The sequence below is a fragment of the Haliotis rufescens genome, unplaced genomic scaffold (assembly GCF_023055435.1).
Source record: "Haliotis rufescens isolate VD_foot unplaced genomic scaffold, xgHalRufe1.0.p SCAF_9, whole genome shotgun sequence".
NCBI lineage: Eukaryota > Metazoa > Mollusca > Gastropoda > Lepetellida > Haliotidae > Haliotis > Haliotis rufescens.
Window position 1 is genome coordinate 16,588,347 of NW_025964383.1, and position 22,442 is coordinate 16,610,788.

Here is a 22,442-nt window from a genome sequence, read left to right on the forward strand (position 1 = left end):
TCCAGTTGACATGGGGTTGGCGCAGACTGTCAATGCTGATGCTACCTCAAGGCTCACTGGGGCGATCGGGTAGCCTAGTGGTTAAAGTGTTCGCTCGTCATGCCAAAGACGGTTTCGATTCCCGACATGGGTACAATGTGTGAAGCCCATTTCTGGTGTCACCCGCCGTGAAATTGCTGGAATATCATACTTACTCACTCACTCACTCAAGGCTATCTTCTTTCACCCAATCAGAGTCTGCAAGAAAGTGATGGATGATCACTCGATCAATGAGAAGTTTAGTTGTTGGATATTTGTTGAGGATGGCTGGACTGCAACCAAAGCAGGATGTCTTAAAAGCCAAAAGCAAAGCCTCCAGATAACAGCGAGATCAGCATGACGTAGATCAAGTAACAAATGATATTGAAAGCCTTTCAAGAAGAAAACATTGATTCTCAGCTGTCCTGTATCAGCACAGGGAAAGCTGTCTCACCTCCAATCGCACAAGATCTACACTCTAGTGTCTGGAAAAAGGTCAGGAATAGTACAATAACTTCAGGGACGGGTGTTTCATTGATCCAAGCCATTTTGAGAAACCAATTCCATGACAAAAGATCAAGAACTTTGCTGATGGAGCTCTGAAATTGAAAATCCACTCCAAAGACAAGAAAATACGAGAACTGCAATGCTCTTGTGACCTGTTACGGCAGCTACTATTCTTGGCCTCATCAACTAGCTCGGATTTGAAAGAAGTTTTCAAGTAGCCGTTGACACCAGTTCCACTTTGTCTAGGTCAGATAGATGGGTCTATTAACAAGACTGACAAATCAAAGTTATCCAAGTTTCTTGAAAGCAACATTGAATCATACTCATCACCTGACACAGTTGATGTGATAATTATCGATGGGATGCACCTTGTTCAGTCTCCCACAAACCTCCCTCTCCTGTAAAAGGATATTGCCAGACTTGTACTTAGTATCCAGTGTAGAAATGCTCCACGCATAGAATTTTTGTGTGACACATAGTCAAGCCCATCAATCAAGGACATTGAAAGACAGAAGCGTGGTGAAACTGTTATGGAAACAGTTCTTACTGGATCGATACAAACAAGACCTAAGGAATTCCATCAGGCTTTAAGATATCCGTCTTTTAAAACATCATTCCTTAAATTTCTTGCCAAGGAATGACTACAGTTCTATCCTGGGTGTTGCCATTGAAAACATTTGTTATGTGTATACAGCAAGTGGTGGAAACATTGTTAGAGCTGTAGTACCTCATCTAGCTTCCTCCCATGAAGAAGCTGACACCAGAATTATCTTCCATCTGTGTAATGTCTGTGAAGATCTTGACTCTCCAAACATATCTGTTAGGGCATCGGATACAGATGTACTTGTTTTGCTGCTTCATCACTTAAAACACCTGAAAGGGGGACATGTCTGGATGGATACAGGGAACAGCAGCAACAACACAAGACGCTACATCGACATCAATGCAGTTGCTTCTGTAGTTGGTGAAGACATGTGTCAAGTACATTCGTCTGTACACGCTTTCACAGGGTGCGACTATACAGCTGCATTCATCAGAAAGGGAAAGTGTCGACCCTTGCAAATAATCCAGTCATCAGAAGCCTTGAAGTCAACATTTAAATGTGTGGGGTTGTCACAGATACTATCACAAAACATTGTTTCTGGAATTGAGAAGTTTGTGTGCGCCTTATATTCCAGGCCAGAGATGTCAGGCATAAATGACATTCGATTTAGTGTTTTAAAACAGACGAATGCTCCTTCAACAAATTATGCTCCACTTGACAGGATTCGAGGGTGTGACCCATGTGTGTTTCCACCATCCTAGAGATCATTGGTTGAGAAGATCAAACGAACAAACTTTGTGTCAAGTGTTTGGTGAAATGCTCACACGTCAACTCCTGTTAAATATGCACCAGAAGGACATGTCTTAAAGCTAGTAGATGGAGCATGCCAAGCCGCATCACAAAGGAACTGAAAACCATCCCTGATGATTTAGATGTAGATGATGCTGATGCAAGCATGAGTCACGGTTCAGACAGCAGAAGTGACACAGACACAGATGAAGAAGATTTGTCTGGTAGATTTGTCATGCCTTGAAGATGTGAGATGGACATACACTTAGCTGTACGTAAATAGCTTAAATAACAATATGTGTCATACTAAACAAGATCATGACTCTTACTACAGGCAACAATCAAGTGGGTCAGTAACTGTTTGATTTATGGCTACTAGATATGCAAATTTGGATAGTTGAAATATATCTGAAATACATACGATCATGTGGTCATTTAGATTCATTAGAATAATTTCAAAACAAGATGCATATGAATTAGTTATCATTGTTCAGATATAACAACATGTATTGTGTGGGTCAAATAAGATATGGAACTTCTTATGCAGATATCCTCATTGCAAGTGCTATAACGTACGCCAAAGGATAATAATTGTAAACTGAAGCTGCTGTAAAAAAACTCTTTGGATTGAAATTTGGTGAGAAATGATTTTGTGCCCTCCTTTATAGATTCTAACCGATATCTGGTTTAACTGATGACCCATTAACTAATACATTTTATCCCAGGTGCTTTTATTTTCTTTAAAACGTATAAAAAAAAAAACTTTTATGAAAACCATTGCCAAGAGTTATCTCCCTTGTGTCAACGTTTAACATATGACCCCGGTCACAAATTTCGTAATAACCTTTTAATTACTTTTAATTAATTTCAACACATTTCTGTTACAGAAAATACAATGTTGCTCTTTAATGTGAAGGAAGGAAAAAGAACGAAATTGATTATTTTTGCACTTGTTATGCCAAACAATTATTGAAATATATTTGAACGCTTAAATGTTGTGTATGACTGTGTAGGTTGTTGTATTCTCTTTATTTTGACAACCAATTTTAAAAGAAAAACTATGATGAAAACATCCATTTACTTGTCAGAGGTATAATGCATAAAGAATTGCTGAGTCATGACTTCAGCGCCCCCTAGTGTGAAAATGGACCATCAGATTTTTGTAAGACAAACATTGTTTGAAAATTCAGCCTTTTTTGTCTTCGAAACAAGCAATAACTTGTACATGTATGGACCTCTTGGGTGAAATAAATCGCTCCCATCTCTTGGACTAGTACACTCAAGGTACCCTGACACAATTATCCTCGTTATACTTATAGCAAACAATCATATTGATATCATTCACTCAAGTAAAAGGTACTATGGTAAAAAGTATAAGGTTAAATCACATAATAGACTAACTTCTAATTATACCAAGGAGTATCATCAAACGTTAACTCCAAGGACATCAGAAACAAAGATTCATACACTATTTTTTACAATTCATTTCTCTTGGAGTGAAAAACACATTTGATAACTTGCTAACAGCGTATCTTCAGGATATGGCCAACATAATTTACTTATATCAAAGCTCAATGACAGATTTCAAAATTTCAACACCAATCACTGTATAATCGCAAACAGTATTTGTTAGTTTCCAAAATTACTTCCATGCCAGTTGGAACACTGAGGAGCAGGTATTCACAAATATCCTTCATGTTTGTGTAGACCATTTAGTTTTTCCACTATAATTATACACAATTCCTTGATCGCAGGATCATAAAAATAAAGTTAACACTCTGGAAAGAATGCCACTGTTTCAAGGTCAAAAGAGGTCAGACTACTTACCGACACAGCACACCTGACCACTTGGACACTGGCGAGCAGCAATAATTCCTATGGGGTTACAGTTACTACTGGCAACACATGCGATCCCGGCAATAGTGCAGGCTGAAAAAAACTTTCATCAAAGTATTCGGGAGGTAATTAAAACAAGTATCTGTGAAAACCAATGATAAGCATATTGGGAAATCATTTACTGATAATGATAAACCACTTGTTGACTTCATTTTACTGGATTGATTGAACAGCAATTTTATGTTACAAATATGTTGATCTGAGGATCCGACCACTTGATCTTGTTTGCGGGGATAAGGGTTTGCGAGGTCATTGGGATTTTATTGAAAAACATAAAATGTCCCGACAATTCTTGAGGGAAAAACCTATTCTTTACAAAGTTTGAAAAAATTAAATTGTCTGCCATACTTATCATATTGTTGAAATGTGTTTTTTAGAGACAAAAAATATACTTTGGCTTGTAGTTTAATAAAAAATAATAGCTGGCTTTGCACCTGTAGCTGAAAAATATATCTGGTCTCACTACAAAATCCCAGTCACCCCCCTCACCGATGGTCGGTCCCAGAAGAGGAATCCAGTCAAGTTATTTTTTTATTTAAGCTATTTACTTGAAGGACGAATTCAGAAGGGCTTACGTGGCATGGTCGTTGTTGGTATAATAAAGGGATCTGAAACAGTGCAATGGATGTTAGGATAATACAGCTCTTATATACAGACTTATGTTTTGAAGATATTGTTTTTGTTTATATTGTAATACATCTTTCTTATACACTCTTAAACATTGACTCCAGAAGCATATATTCCCCCTGAAAGAAAAGCATCTCTACATTAGAGTGAGTTAATATTTATAGTCACGTCGGCAATATTTCAGCCATATATTGACTATATAAAATCATACAAGACATACATTTAGAATATAAACCTGTCCACAAAGGACAGTAAAATAACAAGATTACCACAGATATAGGTGTAAAACTAGTAAATTACAATAAAACTTAAATATATATAACAATACAAAATATATAAAAAATAAAAATATAAAAGTGGGCTATGTATCACCAGCAACCAAATGTAGGCCTCCATACTGGGGACCATGGGGACTTACAGTACCTTTGCTACCTGCATGGACCCCAGCAGGATTGACGCCATCCCTTTAGTCACTGGTGATTATGGAGAAGGTTAGACAAAGATTAAAACAAACACACTTTCTACGATTAAAATACTGGTATATATATATATATATATATATATATATATATATATATATATATATATATATATATAATACTTTGAATGGCTTTTCAGGGGGACAATGATTTTACGCTTCTTCAACCCATGCCAATCAAGGGTACAGTCACTAACAATCTCAGTTCATAATCAAATACTACCAATTATGATCATGTATAACTTTCTACATTAAATTTTTTCAATTAATTCAATTTCTTATAAAAATCCAAGAATTAAATGAGAGCTTATGTTAAAAAGATCCTTGAGTGATAAAACTTTGAAATATTGATTTCTTGCGATGGAAAATTCAATACAGTCAAGCAGGACATGGATGACCGTGATTCTCTCATCACAGGGGATACAAAACGGAAGATCCTCACCTTTCAATGAATACTCGTGAGTGTATTGGGAATGGCCAACACGACATCGTCTTCAAATCTGGACTGACAGCCCAAGTAGGTGTAACCTATAGTTGGTTTAATTTCATGTAACTTATTGATACCTACTTGGGTGTCCCACGTCTTTTGCATTAGATCTCTGATGTAATATCGAATAGCAGGCTTATAATCACTATATGGGATTAGAAGAGGCGTCACAGATTTCTTGGGCGCTGCCTTTGCAGAAGCATCGGCCTTTGTGTTACCAATAGAACCAACATTGCCGGGTAACCAACAAAAGATGATGTCATATTGGCCAGTAGCAGATAAATTTGTTGATTTCAAAAATAAGTGAATGGTCACAGAAAATATTTTTAATGGCCCGAAGACAGGAAAGGGAATCAGAAAATATGATGAACTGTTTATGTTTAGAATGTGTATGTATATATTGGAGAGCTGCTAAAAAAATGCCTTTGATTCTGCTGTAAAATTGAACTGGCGTCTGGTATTCTTGATGATATGGTGACAGTGGCACTAGCAAATGCACAACCGTCTTCATAATAGATTTGTAAGGGTTATAGGTGCCTCTTAATTCATTATATTCTTGCTGATGAAGTAACTGATTTGTACCTGATTTATTTAGGGTGGTTAACGTCAGAGTGACCTGTGGCTTTATAAACTGCCAAGGAGGAGAAGACAAAATCTGAGAGTGAGATATAACTGTATGGTCAATGTTAGCATCAGAAATGGCAGGTTTTATTCTTATTCCAAGTGATGGAATGAGTGCTGTTTTGGGGTCATACAAATCCTCATACGAAGGGTAAAAAACCCACTCATATGCAGGATTAGATGGTTTGGAATAAAGTTTTGCAACATATCGCAATGCTAATTTTGAGCGACGGTGTTTCTGGGATGGCTCGTCAGCCTCAACATACAGACTATTAATGGGAGAAGTTCTGAAGGCACCAAGGCAAAACATCAGGCCTTGATAATGAATGATATCCAGTATTTTTAAATTACTTTTGCAGGCTCCACCATACACGATGGAGCCATAATCTCTATTAGACAGAATCAGTGATCGGTACAGGCGGAATAGAGTTTTCTTATCCCCACCCCACTAAGTTTGATGTGAGGTAAAAATGTCAAATGACTGTCAAAACTTATACCCGAGAACTTTGCTTCACTAACAACCTTAATAGGATTGGTTTTGGTTTGGTTTGGTTTGTTGTTTAACGCCGCAGTCAGCAATATTCCGGCTATATGACGGCTGTCTGTAAATAATCAGTGATTTATATCATGAGCATCGATCCACGCAATTGGGATCGATGACATGCATCAAATCAAGTCAGCGAGCCTGACCACCCGATCGTGTTAGTCGCCTTTTACGACAAGCATATTCACCTTTTACGGCAAGCATGGAAGACCTATTCTACCCCAGAATCTTCACGGGACTTAATAGGATAAACATCCAAAACTAATCCTGGGTCTCTATGAGGCTTGTATTTCATACAAAAGTGAATACAATTTGTTTTTGATTTCGAAAATTTAAAACCGTTTTCTAAAGACATCATTGCATGTCTTTTGATAGTATGCACATTTTACCACGACAAGATAAGTTCAGATTATCCACAAAAGGTGATCCATCAAGTGAATTATTTAAAACTATTTATTTTAATACAAAACAAAGTGACAGACAAAATATTGCTTTGTGGGACACTAAATATAATGATCAGACAGAGTAGAACCCATGCGATACCAGTTAAGGCAAACGGCCTCGCAATCGTGTAAATCTTTTAAAATACTGTGCTTCCATGCAGTGGCATAAGCTTTTTCTAGATGGAATAAGATAGACACTGCATGTTGTTTGTTTATAATTGTATTCTCAACGAATGACTCTTATCGGTCAAATGGTCAATGGTTGTGCGATTTTTATGAAAACCACATTGAATATTTGTTATTAAATTATCGGATTCTAAGTACCATGTCATGCTATTATTGACCATGAGTTCCATGGTTTTGCAAACGCAGCTAGTCAATGAAATGGGTCTATAATTTGATGGATCGGTATGATCCCGTCCCGTCAGTTTTGAGCTTATGAATGGAAAATATTTCATTGTAGTCTTCCCCATTTTCTGATTTAAAACAAATGTTTTTCTTTTCCTGCTGCTATGGTATTTTTTTAAATTTAGGTACATAGTTAGTCGAGGAAGATTGTGTTCCCAAAGTTTCTCCCAGTTTATTAGCTATATCTAAACTATCAGTAAGCAATTCATCCCCATGTTTAAGGTCGTTGATGCTGGATTTAAAACCCTTACCTTTGATCTTTTGGATCATGGTCCATACTTTGGACATTGGAGTTCGTGAATTTATTTTTCTAACATAGTTCTGCTAAGATTGGCGCTTATTTTGTTTAAATGTTCGTCTCGCTTTGGCATTTAAGATTTTATATTATACAGAAACAGTGTTCAGCTTGTTGCCTTGCCTTTCTAGCTTGTTAACATCATTAATAAACCATGGTTTACGGATGTGAGCATTTGCAGAGGACTTGGCAATACAGGTATCAGATATTTTATTCAGTTCATCAGACAAAAACTTGTATTGGATCAGATACGTCTGTAAAACTCTACATTAGAACCACTGATGGCTACTTTTGGCAAAATATACAATAAACTGTCTATCTCTAAACTTCTTGGTGCCTAGGGTGAGTGAGTGAGTGAGTTAAAATTTAATGTCGCATCGCCATTATTTCAGCCATATAGCGACGAGACCAAGTTAATATATTTACAATCTAGTTATTAATGCAAAAAAAAATATTTAAAAACAAGTTGTGAAACATATTTGAGAATAATATATTTACAAACAATTTATGAGACATATTTGAGCATAACAATATTATATATACAGTTTAAAAACACAGGCTTTTGGCCACCAGTAACCAAAGCTAGGCCACCTCACTGAGGATCATGGGGACTTAAAGTGCCTCTGCTACCTGCATGATACCCCAGCAGGATTTACGTCATCACTTCAGCCACTGGTGGTAGTGAACAATACTAGCCAATATTAAAAAATACTCAGCAATGAGTTGGCTTAAAAACACTGGTTGATGAAAGTTACATCGATTAGGTATTGTATTGTATTGTTGTTTAACGCCGCAATTGGGATCGATGACATGCATCAACCAAGTCAGCAAGCCTGACCACCCGATCCCGTTAGTCGCCTTTAACGACAAGCCTAGTCACACTTCAATTATGATAGGATTACTTGTCACACAGGGGAACGATAATTTTACTATACTTTAACCCCCTTGACAGAGCCTTCAACAAAGTGAGTGAGTGAGTGAAATTTAACGTCACACTGGCAATATTTAAGCCATATCATGACGAAACAGTTATAATAATTATATTATGATTTAATTTAAAAGCTGTCAACGATGGACAGTAGGATAACTAGAGTATCACAGTTTCGATTTTAAAACTAGTTGAGAACAGTTAAAAGAATACATTTTCAATCAACAATACAATATAAAAATGGGCTATACATCACCAGCAACCAAAGTCAGGCCACCTCAATAGGGACCGTTGGGACTTACATTACTTTTTCTACCTGCACGGCTCCCCAGCAGGATTTTCATCAAACCTTCAGCTGATGGGATGCAATTAAGCCAACAGTTAAAATAAACAAATATACTACGTTTAAAACCGATGTAAGAATAAATGTACTTTGAATGATGTGGTCTAACATAGCCTCTCAGGGGGACAATAATATTACGCTAATTCAACCCCCTTTGAGGATATAGCCACTAACAATCTAAATTACATATTATACATTACCAATATAAAATATAGCTATTTACACAATTCAAAATTTATCAAGAAGTTAAATTTCTTCTTAAAAAACTATAATTAAATGAGAACTGATTCTATTAAAAATATCCTTGATTGATGATGATTTGAAATATTTATCCCTTGTGATGGAAAAATCAACACAGTCAAGCAGGATATGCTTGACATTGATTCTTTCATCACAAGGGATACAAAATGGAGGATCCTCACCTTTCAATAAATATTCGTTTGTATACCTGCTATGGCCAATACGACATCGTCGTATTATGACCTCTTAAAATCTGGACTGACAACCCAAGTAGGTGTAGCCAATAGTTGGTTTAAGTTCATGTAATTTATTTATACCTACTTGAGTGTCCCACTTCTTTTGCATTAGATCATGGATGCAAGATCTAACCACGAATTTATAATCGTTGTATGGGATCAGAAGTGGTGTCACAGATTTGTTGAGTGCTGCTTTGGCTGCAGCATAATCCATTGTGTTACCAGTTATTCCAACATGGCTGGGTAACCAACAAAAGACTGGCCAGTAGCAAGATCGTTATGAAGTTCTATGATGTCACGTACAAGTGGATGTTGATAGGAAATATTCTTAATGGCTTGAAGACCAGAAAGGAAATCAGAAAATATAATAAACTGTGTATGCTTAGATTGAGTATTTATATATTTGAGAGCTGTTAAGATTGCCTTTGATTCTGCTGTAAAAATCGAACTGTCATTTGGTAATCTGGATGATATGATTCTGGATCCAACGACAGTGGCGCTAAATATAGATTTGTAGGTATTGTAAAAGCTTCTTCATTAATTATATTCTTGTTGATAAATTATTTGATTGGTTTAGTTATTGTAAGATTCCCCTCTGGTTTTTCAAACTGCCATGGCGGAGAAGACAAAAGCTGAGTTTGGGCTATATAGTCAAGATTTATTAATGTCTGCTTGTAGTCTTATTCCAAGTGATGAAATAAGAGAAGATTTTGTTTTGTAGAGATTACCGTAAAGGGGATTAAAACCACAGTCATGCGCTGGATTGGAGTCATTAGAAGATATATTGTAGAGCTAATTTAATGCGACGGTGTTTAAGGGATTGTTCATCAGCTTCCACATACAAACTATGAATAGGAGAAGTTCTGAAGGCTCCAAGGCAAAGCCTCAGGCCCTGATGATGAATAGTATCAAGTAATTTTAAATTGCCCTTACAAGCCCCACCATATATGATGGAGCCATAATAAAGTTTAGAGGGGATAAGTGTTCGATATAGTTGGAGGAGTTTTTTTTATCCCCTCCTCACTTTGAATTTGAGACAACTTTTAATAAATCTAGGGCCTTCAAGCATTTATACTGTAAGTATTTGGGGCAGAAAGGTCAAATGATAATCGAAAATTAGACCTAAGAATTTGGCTTCCTTTACAACTTTAATGGGAGTGTTATCTAAAATTAATTCTCGATCTTTGTGGGGTTTATACTTTCTACAAAAATGAATACAGTTTGTTTTAGATTTTGAAAACTTGAAACCATTTTCAAGAGACCATTTCTAGATTTTATTTAAACATAGCTGCAGTTGCCTTTCAATAGTGTGCATGTGTTTGACACGACAAGAAATATTAAAATCATCCACAAAGAGCAATCCATCAATCGAATCATTTAAAACTTTAGACAAACTATTTATCTTAATACTAAACAATGTGACAGACAAGATACTGCCTTGTGGGGCACCCTGATCCTGATTATAAAGATCAGACAGGGTAGAACCCACGCAGACTTGAAATTGCCTGTCAGTTAAAAATTCGGATATAAATGAGGCAAACGGCCTCGTAATCAAAAATTATCTAAATCTTCTAAGATAACATGTTTCCATGCAGTGTCATATGCTTTTTCTAGATCGAAAAGGAGAAGATACTGCATGTTGTTTATTTATTATTGCATTTTTAACAAATGATGTTAAGCAAACCAAATGGTCGATGGTACTTCTGTTTTGCAGGAAACCACATTGTATATTAGTAATAAGATTATTGGATTCCAGGTACCAAACGCGTTCCATGGTTTTGCAAACGCAGCTTGTCAATGATATGCGTCGGTAATTTGATGCGTCAGTATGATCTCGACCAGGCTTGGGTTCAATAAAGTCAGGAGATAATAGCATCACACCAAATTTAAAAACAAGCATTTAATTATTCACATACATATTTAAAATGTATTGTAAAGACTAATTTCTTTCAAATAGCTGATAATAAGATGCCCCCTGACACGGGAAAAGAAATCTTTCAGCTTTATCCCTTAATAATGTGATTTATGCTTGACGGTGAACCTTTCATCACAAGGGATACACTTAGGAGGTTCGTCCTCATCTGTCTTAAGCAGATATTCGTGTGTAAACCAACTGTGGCCAATACGACATCGTCGTAAAACGACCTCGTCATGTCTTGACTGACAACCCAAATAGGTATGACCGATCGTTGGTTTTAATTCGTGAAGTTTATGGTTCCTACTTGGGTGTCCCACCTCTTTTGTATGAGATCCCGAGTATAATTGTATAATCTTAATTGTTGGTTTGAAATCACCGTACGAGATAAGTAGTGGAGATGAAAGTTTGTCAAGAGCTGCTTTATCTACAGCATCGGCTTTTGAGTTACCTATTATGCCTACATGACTTGGCAACCAGCAAAGGACGATGTCACATTGGCCAGTAGGAAGATCATTGAAAAATTCTAAAATGTCAAGAATTATGGGATGATTTGAGGAGACGCTTTTAAATGCCTGAAGGCAAGATAATGAATCAGAAAAGATGATGAAATTTTTCGATTGGGTTTGATGTTTGATATAGGTCAAAGCTGTAAAGAGAGCTTTGGCCTCAGCAGTAAAAATTGAACTAGAATCTGGGATTCTTGAGGAGACAGTTCTGGATCCAGTGATGGTGGCACTAGCAACTTTCCAACCATCCTTGAACCCGTCTGTTAAAATGGATCTGTGAGAATTGTATTTTTAACGTAATTGGTTATATGATTGTTGATAAACCAAAGGATTTGTTTCGGACTTTTTGAGCTGAGTGAGGGTAAGGTCTACCTCTGGCTTCACCCTCTGCCAGGGAGGAGAAGACAGAAGGGTTAGGTGATATAATAATTAGATCTATTTTAGCTGCGGTTGTGTGGTTGAATTCTGTTTCCAAGTGGCGGTACCAGGTTTGATATATGTCGAAGATGTTTTCATATTGAGGGTGGAAAACACATTTGTATGCTGGATTTAATTTATTTGAGTGCAATTTAGTAATGTATTGCAGTGAGGGTTTGATGCGGTGCAGTTCGAGTGAAGGTTCATCAGCCTCCACATACAAACTGTCCACGGGAGAGGCCCTAAAAGCTCCAAGACAGAGTCTTAGGCCTTTATGGTGTATAGTGTTCAATTTTTCTAAATTGCTTTTGCAGGCTCCACCATAGACAATGGAACCATAGTCTAGTTTGGAGCGTATTAACGATCTGTACAAGTGAAGGAGGGTTGTCTGATCCCCTCCCCACTCGGAATTTGAAACGACTTTTAACAAGTCGAGAGCCTTCAGGGACTTTGCCTTTAGATATTTGATGTGTGCACACAGTAAGAATGTGAGATGACGGTCAAATATGAGGCCCAGGAAATTGGCCTCCTCTACTTCTTGATAGGAGTACCATCTGAAAATAAATCTGGATCCTTGTGAGGTTTGTATTTACGACAAAAGTTTGTTTTGGATTTAGAAAATTTGAAGACGTTGTCGTTGGCCCATTTTTGAATTTCGTTAAGACAGAGCTGTAGCTGTCTTTCTATTGTATTTTTATATTCATATTGTGCCACGAAGGTGGAAAATTTCCGGTTGTCCATATTTCATCGAATATATTCAGTAACGTTTCAAAACATGAATCGGGCAAGTGTTTCAGGAGCTGATAGTGGACGTTGTTGGCTCCTGCTGCAGTGTCATGAGATTGCCCTAGGGCAGTATATAATTCATAGAGCTAAAATGTTTCGTTATAGTCCTCATCATTATCAGAGTTAAAATTTACTGTTTTCTTTTCCTGCTGATTGTGAAACCTCTGAAATTGAGGATTATAGTTTGATGAGGAGGAATGATTTGCCAAAGTGACACCAAGTTTCTTGGCTATTTCAGATTTAGTGGTTAAAAGTGTATTACCATCTTTGAGATGGTGAACTCCAGATTTTGACCCTTTTCCTTCATCTTTTGAATCATGTTCCACATCTTGGACATGGGTGTGCGGGAATTAATTTTTGAAACATAGTTCCTCCAGGATTGACGTTTATTCTGTTTAGCGGTACGTCTCACTTTAGCGCCTGTGGTTTTAACGTTATTGAAATTGAGGACAGCTGGATGTCGTCGGAAATATATCTTCCTATTTTTCTTAGCTTCTTCACAATTATTATCGAACCATGGTTTACATATATGAGGGTTTGCATAGGACTTAGACATGCTTTCGTCTCCAATAGCATTTAAAATATCTGAAAAAGTTGTATAGGATCAGGAGCAATCCTGAAACTTTCAGGTTTTAGTTTTTCAGTACATAGTGTTTTGAATAAAGACCAGTTGGCCTTTGTAAAGTTCCACCTTGTTGAAGGTGGTTCGTCAGACGGATTAATAGTTATAAGTATCGTTGGAAAATGGTCACTTCCACAAAGGTCATCATGGACCGACCATTCAAATTCATTTAAAATATTTGAATCTGTCATTGAAAGATCTAGGGCAGAGTATGTGCCAGGAGCAGGATGCAGATATGTATTATTACCATCATTGAAGATGCATAAATCATTGTTTGAGATAAAATCTTCATGGACTTTTCCCATATTATTTGTGTCAATACTCCCCCATAGGGGATTATGACCGTTTCAATCGCCCATGATCATACAGTGCTTCGGGAGCTGATCGTACAAGGTCTGAAGATTTGATTGACGGATAGTTGAGGACAACCACCAGTGGCTAAAGTGATGACGTAAATCCTGCTGGGGTATCATGCAGGAAGCAGAGGTACTGTAAGTCCCCATGATCCCCAGTGAGGTGGCCTAGCTTTACTTACTGGTGCTCAAATATGTTTCATGAATTGTTTCGAAATATAGTATGGTCAAATATGTTTTACAACTTGTTTTTAAACAAAACTTCTCATCAAAGACTAAATTGTAAATATAATAACTTGGTCTCGTCGCTATATGGCTGAGATAATGCCGATGCGACGTTAAATTTTAACTCACTCACTCACTCAACACTTTAAATCATAAGTCCCAAGTAAGAGAATCTGATGGCACACAAGTACAGTAGCGTGTATGGCCACCATATGCGTTGACAACGCCACCGCATGGACCTTGTGATGCTTGTGAACACATGATTGGGAAGACGACGCCATTGTTGCTGCAAAATGGTGCCAAGATCTTGCAAATTCTGTGGTTGGTTCTGGAGAGTGCGCAGACTTCTGCCAAGAGCATCCCAGACGTGTTCGATGGGATTGAGGTCGGGAGACCTTGACGGCCCGTCCATGACGTTGACTCCCGCATTCTGAAGGAAATTCCTTGTCAAAATTGCTGTGTGGGGTCTGGCATTGTCGTGTTGGAAGATCAAACCGGGTCCATGTGCTGCCATAAAAGGCAGAAGTTCTGGTGCAAGTACCTGGTCGCGGTAAGCAGCAGCGTTGAGATTGCCACGGATGACAGGAAGCCTGGAACGTGCATTGCCACAGAAAGCACCCCACACCATGACACTTCCGCCTCGAAATCTGTCAACTTCCGGTACACAACACTGGGCGTAACGTTCATGGCGGCGCCTCCACATCCTCGCCCTACCATCAGCAAATCGAAGATTAAATTGGGATTCATCACTGAAGAAGACTTGATTCCAATTCCTCTGAGTCCATCGTAAGTGTCGCTGTGCCCACAATTGACGTTGACGTCTGTGTAATTGAGTCAGAATCGGCCCGCAGTATGGCCGTCGTGCGTGAAGGTGAGCAGTTCTCAGACGGTTTCGAACAGTTTGCGCACTCAGTCTACCCATAAACAGTTCATTTCTGGTTGATGTAGCCGTCAAAAATCGGTTACAGAGGTGACGTAAGACAATCTGACGATCCTCTGCATGTGACGTCACACGTGGTCGACCTGGCCGAGGACGATCAGCGGTGGTACCCGTTTGCTGTAGACGCGTCTGTAAATCATAAACAGTCCGTCGACTACAACCCATCGTCCTTGCGACTTCAGCTACGGACGTTCCCGTCTGCAACACGCCGATGGCATGTTCACGTTGCACATTTGAAAGGCGTGGCATGACAAATGGCCGTAAAGACTTTTGTTTTCTTGTGGTTTTTTTATTTTGTTAATGCCTGCTAACAAGTATGGCTGAAAACACGTGCGGTTTTATGGCCACGTGACCAGTTGCACGTGAAAAACCACTTTTGACACTATAGTGCTGTGCACATGATTTTGATCGATTCACCTGCACAAAAACGGGTGTTATCTGAAGACAATATGTGGCCATTACTGTTTAAATACACAATGATAACTGGTCAAAATGTTAAAATTTTAGGATTGTGAAGTTTTTAATTTGGTTCGGTTTACGTCCCGCTATGTCACATCTATCTTCCTGTGATGGGTAAGCAGTGCATATCACTTTTGGATTTGATGACTTTGGATATTGTTGGAAAGCCAGACAACTTCAGTTGAATGTTCTTTAATTTGGTTAAACCGTGTGATGAAATAAGAACGTTGTGCAACACTATTTATACCATGTATACGTCCTTTGAGACAGCGACTTCAGCAGAAAAAAACGTGACACCAACAAAGCGTAGACTAATGATGCTCTGGAAAAGACCGTAAATTTCAACGATCTAATTTGTTTGACACATGTGCTTATTATGATAATGTTCATACTTTATCTGCACCCGTGAAGATCAGGTGTAGAACAGGTCTTCAGCAACCCATGCTTGCCGTAAAAGGCGATTCTGCTTGTCGTAAAAGGCGACTAACGGGATCGGGTGGTCAGGGTCGCTGACTTGGTTGATGCATATCATCGATCCAAATTGCGTGGATCGATGTTCATGATGTAAATCACTTGATTGTCTGGTCCAGACTCGATTATTTACAGACCGCCGTCATATAGCTGGAATATTGCTGGGTGCGACGTTAAACAACAAACAAACAAACAAACAATCATACCTTATCTGAACTTTTTACCACAGTTTCTAATCACTTGATTTTAGCGTATTTAAAGGAAATCAAACTCTATGATAAAATATAGATTTCTAACTGAACAGTCAGTCTTTTATCTATGCATGTGATACATGACTGAGATTTTAGTGATTTTCAACATCACTTGGTTATTATATTGGTTGATATATGATCACACAGAAGACATTTCTCGCCGCGAATAGCTGCAAAATTGCTGATGCGGCGTTAAGCAACATTCACTCACTCACATATGCTTATTACAGCTTGCGGACGATATACGGAAGTGCACGGTTTGAGGGAACGATGTTTTCATCAAACAGAGCAGGGAAGTGGTCATACATTTTTAATTCTACGGAAACTGGCACATTCTAAATATGCTGCTCTTGCGGACCTGTGTGTGGTGTGTGCAGTGTGGTTCCAAACTTTTACATTCATCTGATAGGATAGTCTATCCTTGCCATATCAACACTTGCACTCTGATTCACTGACAGGGATAAAGGACTCGATTAAAACCAAATTGATTGAAATTTACGTTGGCATTCTATTTCCCTTTTCCATTTTTCATATATATCATTTGTGGAGGTGTCCAAGAACTGCGAATACTTTAGAGCAATATAGAGCCTGCTTCTTGAGCTTGTGAAAGCGACGTAACAAAGTCATATTGCCATTAACGCTAACCCTGACGATAAGTATTGGTCTTCAGCAACCCATGCTAGTCGCAAGAGGCGACTGAAGGGAACAAATGGCCAGGCTTGCTAACTTGGTTGATGCATATCATCGTATCCCAATTTCGTATATCGAAGCTCATGATGTCAATCACTGGATTATCTGTTCCAGATTTGATTATTTACAGTTCTCCGTCATATAGCTGGGATATTTCTGAGTGCGGCAGTTAAACAAAATACAAATAAACAAAGCTTACCTAAACAGCACACCTGACCAATTGGACACGTGAAAGCGGGAACTAGTCCTGCGGCATTACAGTTGCTAACACATGAGAATCCGGTTGATGGGCATGCTGAAATAGTGAAAAGAATTTAAGAACAAATCTAATCGTGGGTCATTGTCGTTAATCATGTCTGTTTTTCACAAAACAGATAATTTTGAAATACCGTGGCTCAAATCATCTAATACAATCAATGTAACAAAAACATGCTTCACTTGAACCCTTCAGAGTAATATAATTGGAGACCGACCATTTCATGTTCTTGTTAAGGGCATGAAATAATTTTGAAAAGTACAGTCTGTTCCCAAATCATGATAAAAAAATCATACCTTGTCGTCAGGTTTTACAAGAAACATGACAATTTCAAGGAAATGGGATAGTGGCGAGTTGGTCTTCACACCACACAGAAGTTATCTCTAGTCGTGTCCGCAGGAGCTGACACTTACGGGCAATGGAACACGTGTCTTCAGAATAACGAGCACACGGTTTTACCACTTGCCAACCTTCCACGCTGGATGTGAAGCTTACAAATCAAAATTTGGGCTCCAGCCAAAGGAGAACACGATGCAATACTTCAGGTGAGACAGTAATGACTCCCTATCTACCGCGAATGACATAAAAACTTCTAGCTTGTCTAGCTTGTCCAAACATCTTGTTAATGTCTCTTTGGCTAATGCAGTTACTTCCAAGAAGATGCAGCACCGTATCATTACCTTGTCCATCTACTCGTGTGAGACATAATATCAGAAGAAGACAGCATATTTGAGCAACTGCCATTTCGAGGTTCTGCATGCGTCCGCTCTTGAACAAGTACAGATTTCGTCTGCTATGTTTTTGCCTTTTAAATGATAAATATACATAAATTATTTACTTCCCCTAAGGCACCGTATGATCTTATCGATGACAGGTGACAAGTATAATCCTTCATCTTCCAGTTCACTTACTATTTTGTGTAATTATCACGTATTAATGTTTTATCTATGTGGTCAGATGACTTTGACGAGAATATAAATACCGCGCCCCATGGCCCCAAGATTTGACTTAGAATCATTTCTTGCAAGGGGATACTTACACAACAATTGAGTATTGTGAGCAAATGTCCCGCACAATCGGGGAACTCTAATACACAATAAATCAAATCACCGGATATATTCTGACCCGGAATACACACGGGGGCGAAAGTAAACAACTACTGACAAGGGACTATGGGGTAGGGGGTTGTGGTTTTATGTACAGGGGCCGATTTTCACAATGTGAGTGAGGGAGTTTGAACGTCGCATCAGCATTATTTCAGCCATATGGGGATTTACCTCATAAACTACTTGAAAGAAATTGGTCTGTATAATGAGTGAGTGAGTGAGTTAATGCTTTACGTCACATCGGCAATATTTCAGCCATATCGTGACGAGAAATGTTACATTTGTAATACATACATTTTTAACTAAATTAAAACCTGTCATCGATGGACAGTAAAATTACTAGAATATCACAGTTTATTATTTAAAACTAGCATACAACTATAAAAAAAGATAGCACTATAAATTACGGTACAATATAAAAAAGGGCTATAGTTCGCCAGCAGCTGAAGGTAGATCACCATGCTAGGGTCCATGGGGACTCACAGTACTTTTGCTACCTGCATGGACGGTCTGTATAATGAATTTTAAATATGTATGTGAATAATTAAATGCTTGTTTTTAACTTTGGTGTGATGCTACTATTCACAGACATTATTGAAGGCTCTGTCCAGGAGGTTAAAGTACCGTAAAAATATTGCGCCCCTGTGTGACACGTAATCCTATCATAATCAATGCAACTATCATCAACCAGTGTTTTTAGGCCAACTCATGATCATTGATGAGTATTTAAATATTGGCTAGCATTCTGCACAACCACCAGTGGCTAAAGTGATGACCTAAATCCTGCTGGGGTATCATGCAGGAAGCAGAGGTACATGATCCCCAGTGAGGTGGCCTAGCTTTGGTTACTGGTGGCCTATAGCCCGTGTTTTAAAACTGTATATATAATATTGTTATGCTCAAATATGTTTCATGAATTGTTTCGAAATATGGTATGGTCAAATATGTTTTACAACTTGTTTTTCAACAAAACTTTGTATTAATGACTAAATTGTAAATATATTAACTTGGTCTCGTCGCTTTCTCACTGAGATAATGCTGATGCGACGTTAAATTTTAACTCACTCACTCACTGCACCATGTAAATGCCCTTAGTTCAACGAGTCTCTGTGTAATAATGGTGCTCATTAAATGGCATAATCATTCATTCGAGTGGGACAGATTTCGTCATACGGTTCATTATATCCTTTGTCATGAAAGGTTCACCGTCACGCATATATTGCAATTGCAAGGGATTCACATAATCAAACAGTGAATCTGAAAAAATTATTTTCTGTGTAAGCGGACAGCTCATCCTAAACTTCTTGAAAGAAATTGGTCTGTGTCATAATTTTATCCCCCGCCGGGCCAGAATGGCCAAAAGAGGATTATGTCCACAGCAAAAAAAGTGTAGGTTTCCGTCTTCCGGAAACCTTCCCATTTTGGATCCGGCCCGGATACCTTCCCAAAAAAATGTCAAAATTTGGGGGGTGCATTTTGTTCACTTAAGTGTGAAACACATAAAAAAATCATCTAGAAAATACCAAGAAATTTGAAGTTTGCTGAAGGCATCTGGAAGGTTTCCGGAAGGTATCCGGATGCAAATTTTCTTCATGTCTTGTTTCTGGAAAAATAATGTTAGCCTGTGCATTACAGATTCTGTGTTACTTTAATGGAAAATATCCTCCTAAAACATTTTTGGAGAAGACAATTGTTCAATTTCATATATTGTTCTTTTCAGATGTTAATGGTATTTAATGAAGAATAATCAGTTCTCGTATATTGAAATCCTTAAATTTCATGTCCAGACTTCCAGTTTGTACTGAGAAAAAGAAAAAGACATTGACAATGTGCTCACTTGGGCCTTTGGTCCTAGTGAGATGATGATAAGACTATTTGTAACGGTACATGTACTTGTTATATCCAAAATGCTAACTTCATTGAAATTTGCCTCACCCTAGTTTTATGGTACTAAAGTGAGCTCTTCCTCAGTTACTGTGAATTCTTTTATCAAAAGAGATTGAGAGTTAATTTGACACTGGTGTTGTAACCACTGCTCATATATGTGTATTCAAATAATATAACAACTATGTGCTTAATACTTCACAAATATCTCCAGAAATAGGCATTTTAATTGCAGAAATACTTCATGAATGACCCCTTCACTATTGCCTTGATCTTACACTTCAACCCTTCATGAGTTATCACTTTTGAGTGTGAATTTGACCTTCAATATCAGTGATAAATATTTCAAAAACATTTCAAAGAGCTATCCAGCACATAAACCAAATATGCAGTCCTTTGGTAGAATTCAACATATCATTGACAAAAATATGAAAATAATATAACCAGTATATGTATAAGAGTTACTAAGACTTACTGCAGGAAAAAGGCAATTAAGGGGAAAATGTAGTATATATAGGTCACGCACGACCTTTTTCCAACTTCGGCCCTGCCCAAAGTTAGACCACAAACAAACTTTTTGTCTGGTTGTGACTTTGACCTTTGACATAACAGATCAATGTGTCATCCGTCTTTCTCGGAGCTAAGGAAACATGAGTTATTTATTCCTGAGATGCCCAAGCAATGCATGGTTTCATAAGATAAGTGTGGCTATTAAACTGAGGCACAATCATGAAACATCCCCATTTACACAGCTGGCAAATGAAACATAAGCAACAATCAAATTATCAATTTCTTTTATTCACATGCCTATAGTATATCGCACATTGAACAGTGTTCACATGATGGTTCCTGATGCAGTATGCAATTTCATCCTATTCTTCAATACTCATAACAGAGTGTGATAACTGTTCGCTTGTCAGTACATAAGGATTATGTTCACCAGTTCAGAGAACTTACTTTCCCGCAATTCTCCTTTTCTTTCTATATTGCCATGGATGAACAGGAACCAGGATGAGGGGATACCAGTTGGACTCTATCCCTGCTGCATTGTGTTAGTAGAATTGTGAACTTTCCATTTGGTGTTTGGGTCCACATTTAAAGACCATAAGTCCCATTTATCATTCCTTTCAAGTGTTTACCACATGGCTCAAGACAAGAATTTCTTGAATGTCCTGGAAGGATCCCACTCCAGCTTGGCATTGGTTGGTCTTCTCACATTAGCCAGACCAGCCTTTGTGTGTCCCAGTACCATTGGCATACAACTTCTCGGTCGGCCTCCATTGAAATAACAGGACCCTCGTCATCGCTGGCTGCAAATCACCTCTGATATCCGAAGGGCTGCATTCTCTGTTAAGGACTCCCTTGTCTGGTCCTTCAATACTGTCAACGTGGAGTACTCATCCAGGGATCTCAAGCAGGACTTCAGTTTCTGCAGCATTATGTACAAAGATTTTAGCAATCAAAAAAGAATTGTTGCCACATGTACTTACAGATAGAAGGCAGCAAAATCACTTAAGTTATCATATGTGAGTCTTGTTATATGCCAAACATTTAAGATAATCACATTTCAACCAGACAAACCAGTGATTAATGTTATGAACTCGGTCCAGACAAACCGATGATAACTGTTATGGACAATATCCCACATCATTGTGGTATGATTACATGCGATCAATGAGCCTATTCGATCACTACCTGATCTATTAATTAGGCTTGTATGGCAAGCATAGAATGCTGGGAATCTTTTTAAGAGATGTCATTTAGTGATTGTTTCAACTCATCAACATGGAAAATATATATTTACAATCCTTGTCATATAGCCAAACTATTGCTGAATGCGGTGTTAAATAAATGAGTTGGGTTTAACACTGCTTTGAACAGTATTCCAGATATATCACCGTCTGTTAGCTTGACGTGGGAAGAAAGCCATAAGTGATGCAGGTCTTTGATGAATCCCACGAGCATGTGTATAACGCTGACAAACCTAGCAACATAATCGGGGAGAACCAGGATTTGAACCCATGACTATAGGTTTCTGCTAAGCCCAAGAGATGCAACTCTGCACAGCAAATTGTAGTGCCTTAGATAATAGGACATCCGTGCCCACAGCGATAAGGAACAAACTGAAGAAATATTTGCAAAATAACCATATGA

General features: G+C 38.1%; 1 protein-coding gene across 4 annotated transcripts in view; it reads right to left on the reverse strand.

Annotated features, from left to right (window-relative positions):
• The window catches only part of LOC124124834 (putative GPI-anchored protein pfl2), a 98,390-nt gene extending 80,308 nt beyond the window's left edge, over nucleotides 1-18,082 (reverse strand). For all 4 annotated transcript variants that reach the window (XM_048390560.1, XM_048390562.1, XM_048390561.1 and 1 more), the window contains exons 1-4: nucleotides 17,979-18,082; nucleotides 17,242-17,337; nucleotides 4,330-4,362; nucleotides 3,686-3,787 (exon numbers count right to left, since the gene is read on the reverse strand). In XM_048390560.1, the coding sequence (XP_048246517.1) occupies nucleotides 3,686-3,787; nucleotides 4,330-4,362; nucleotides 17,242-17,337; nucleotides 17,979-18,057 (310 nt within the window). In that variant the 5' untranslated portion in view covers nucleotides 18,058-18,082. The remainder of the gene's footprint in view (nucleotides 1-3,685; nucleotides 3,788-4,329; nucleotides 4,363-17,241; nucleotides 17,338-17,978) is intronic.
• Between the last annotated feature and the right edge of the window lie 4,360 nt (nucleotides 18,083-22,442).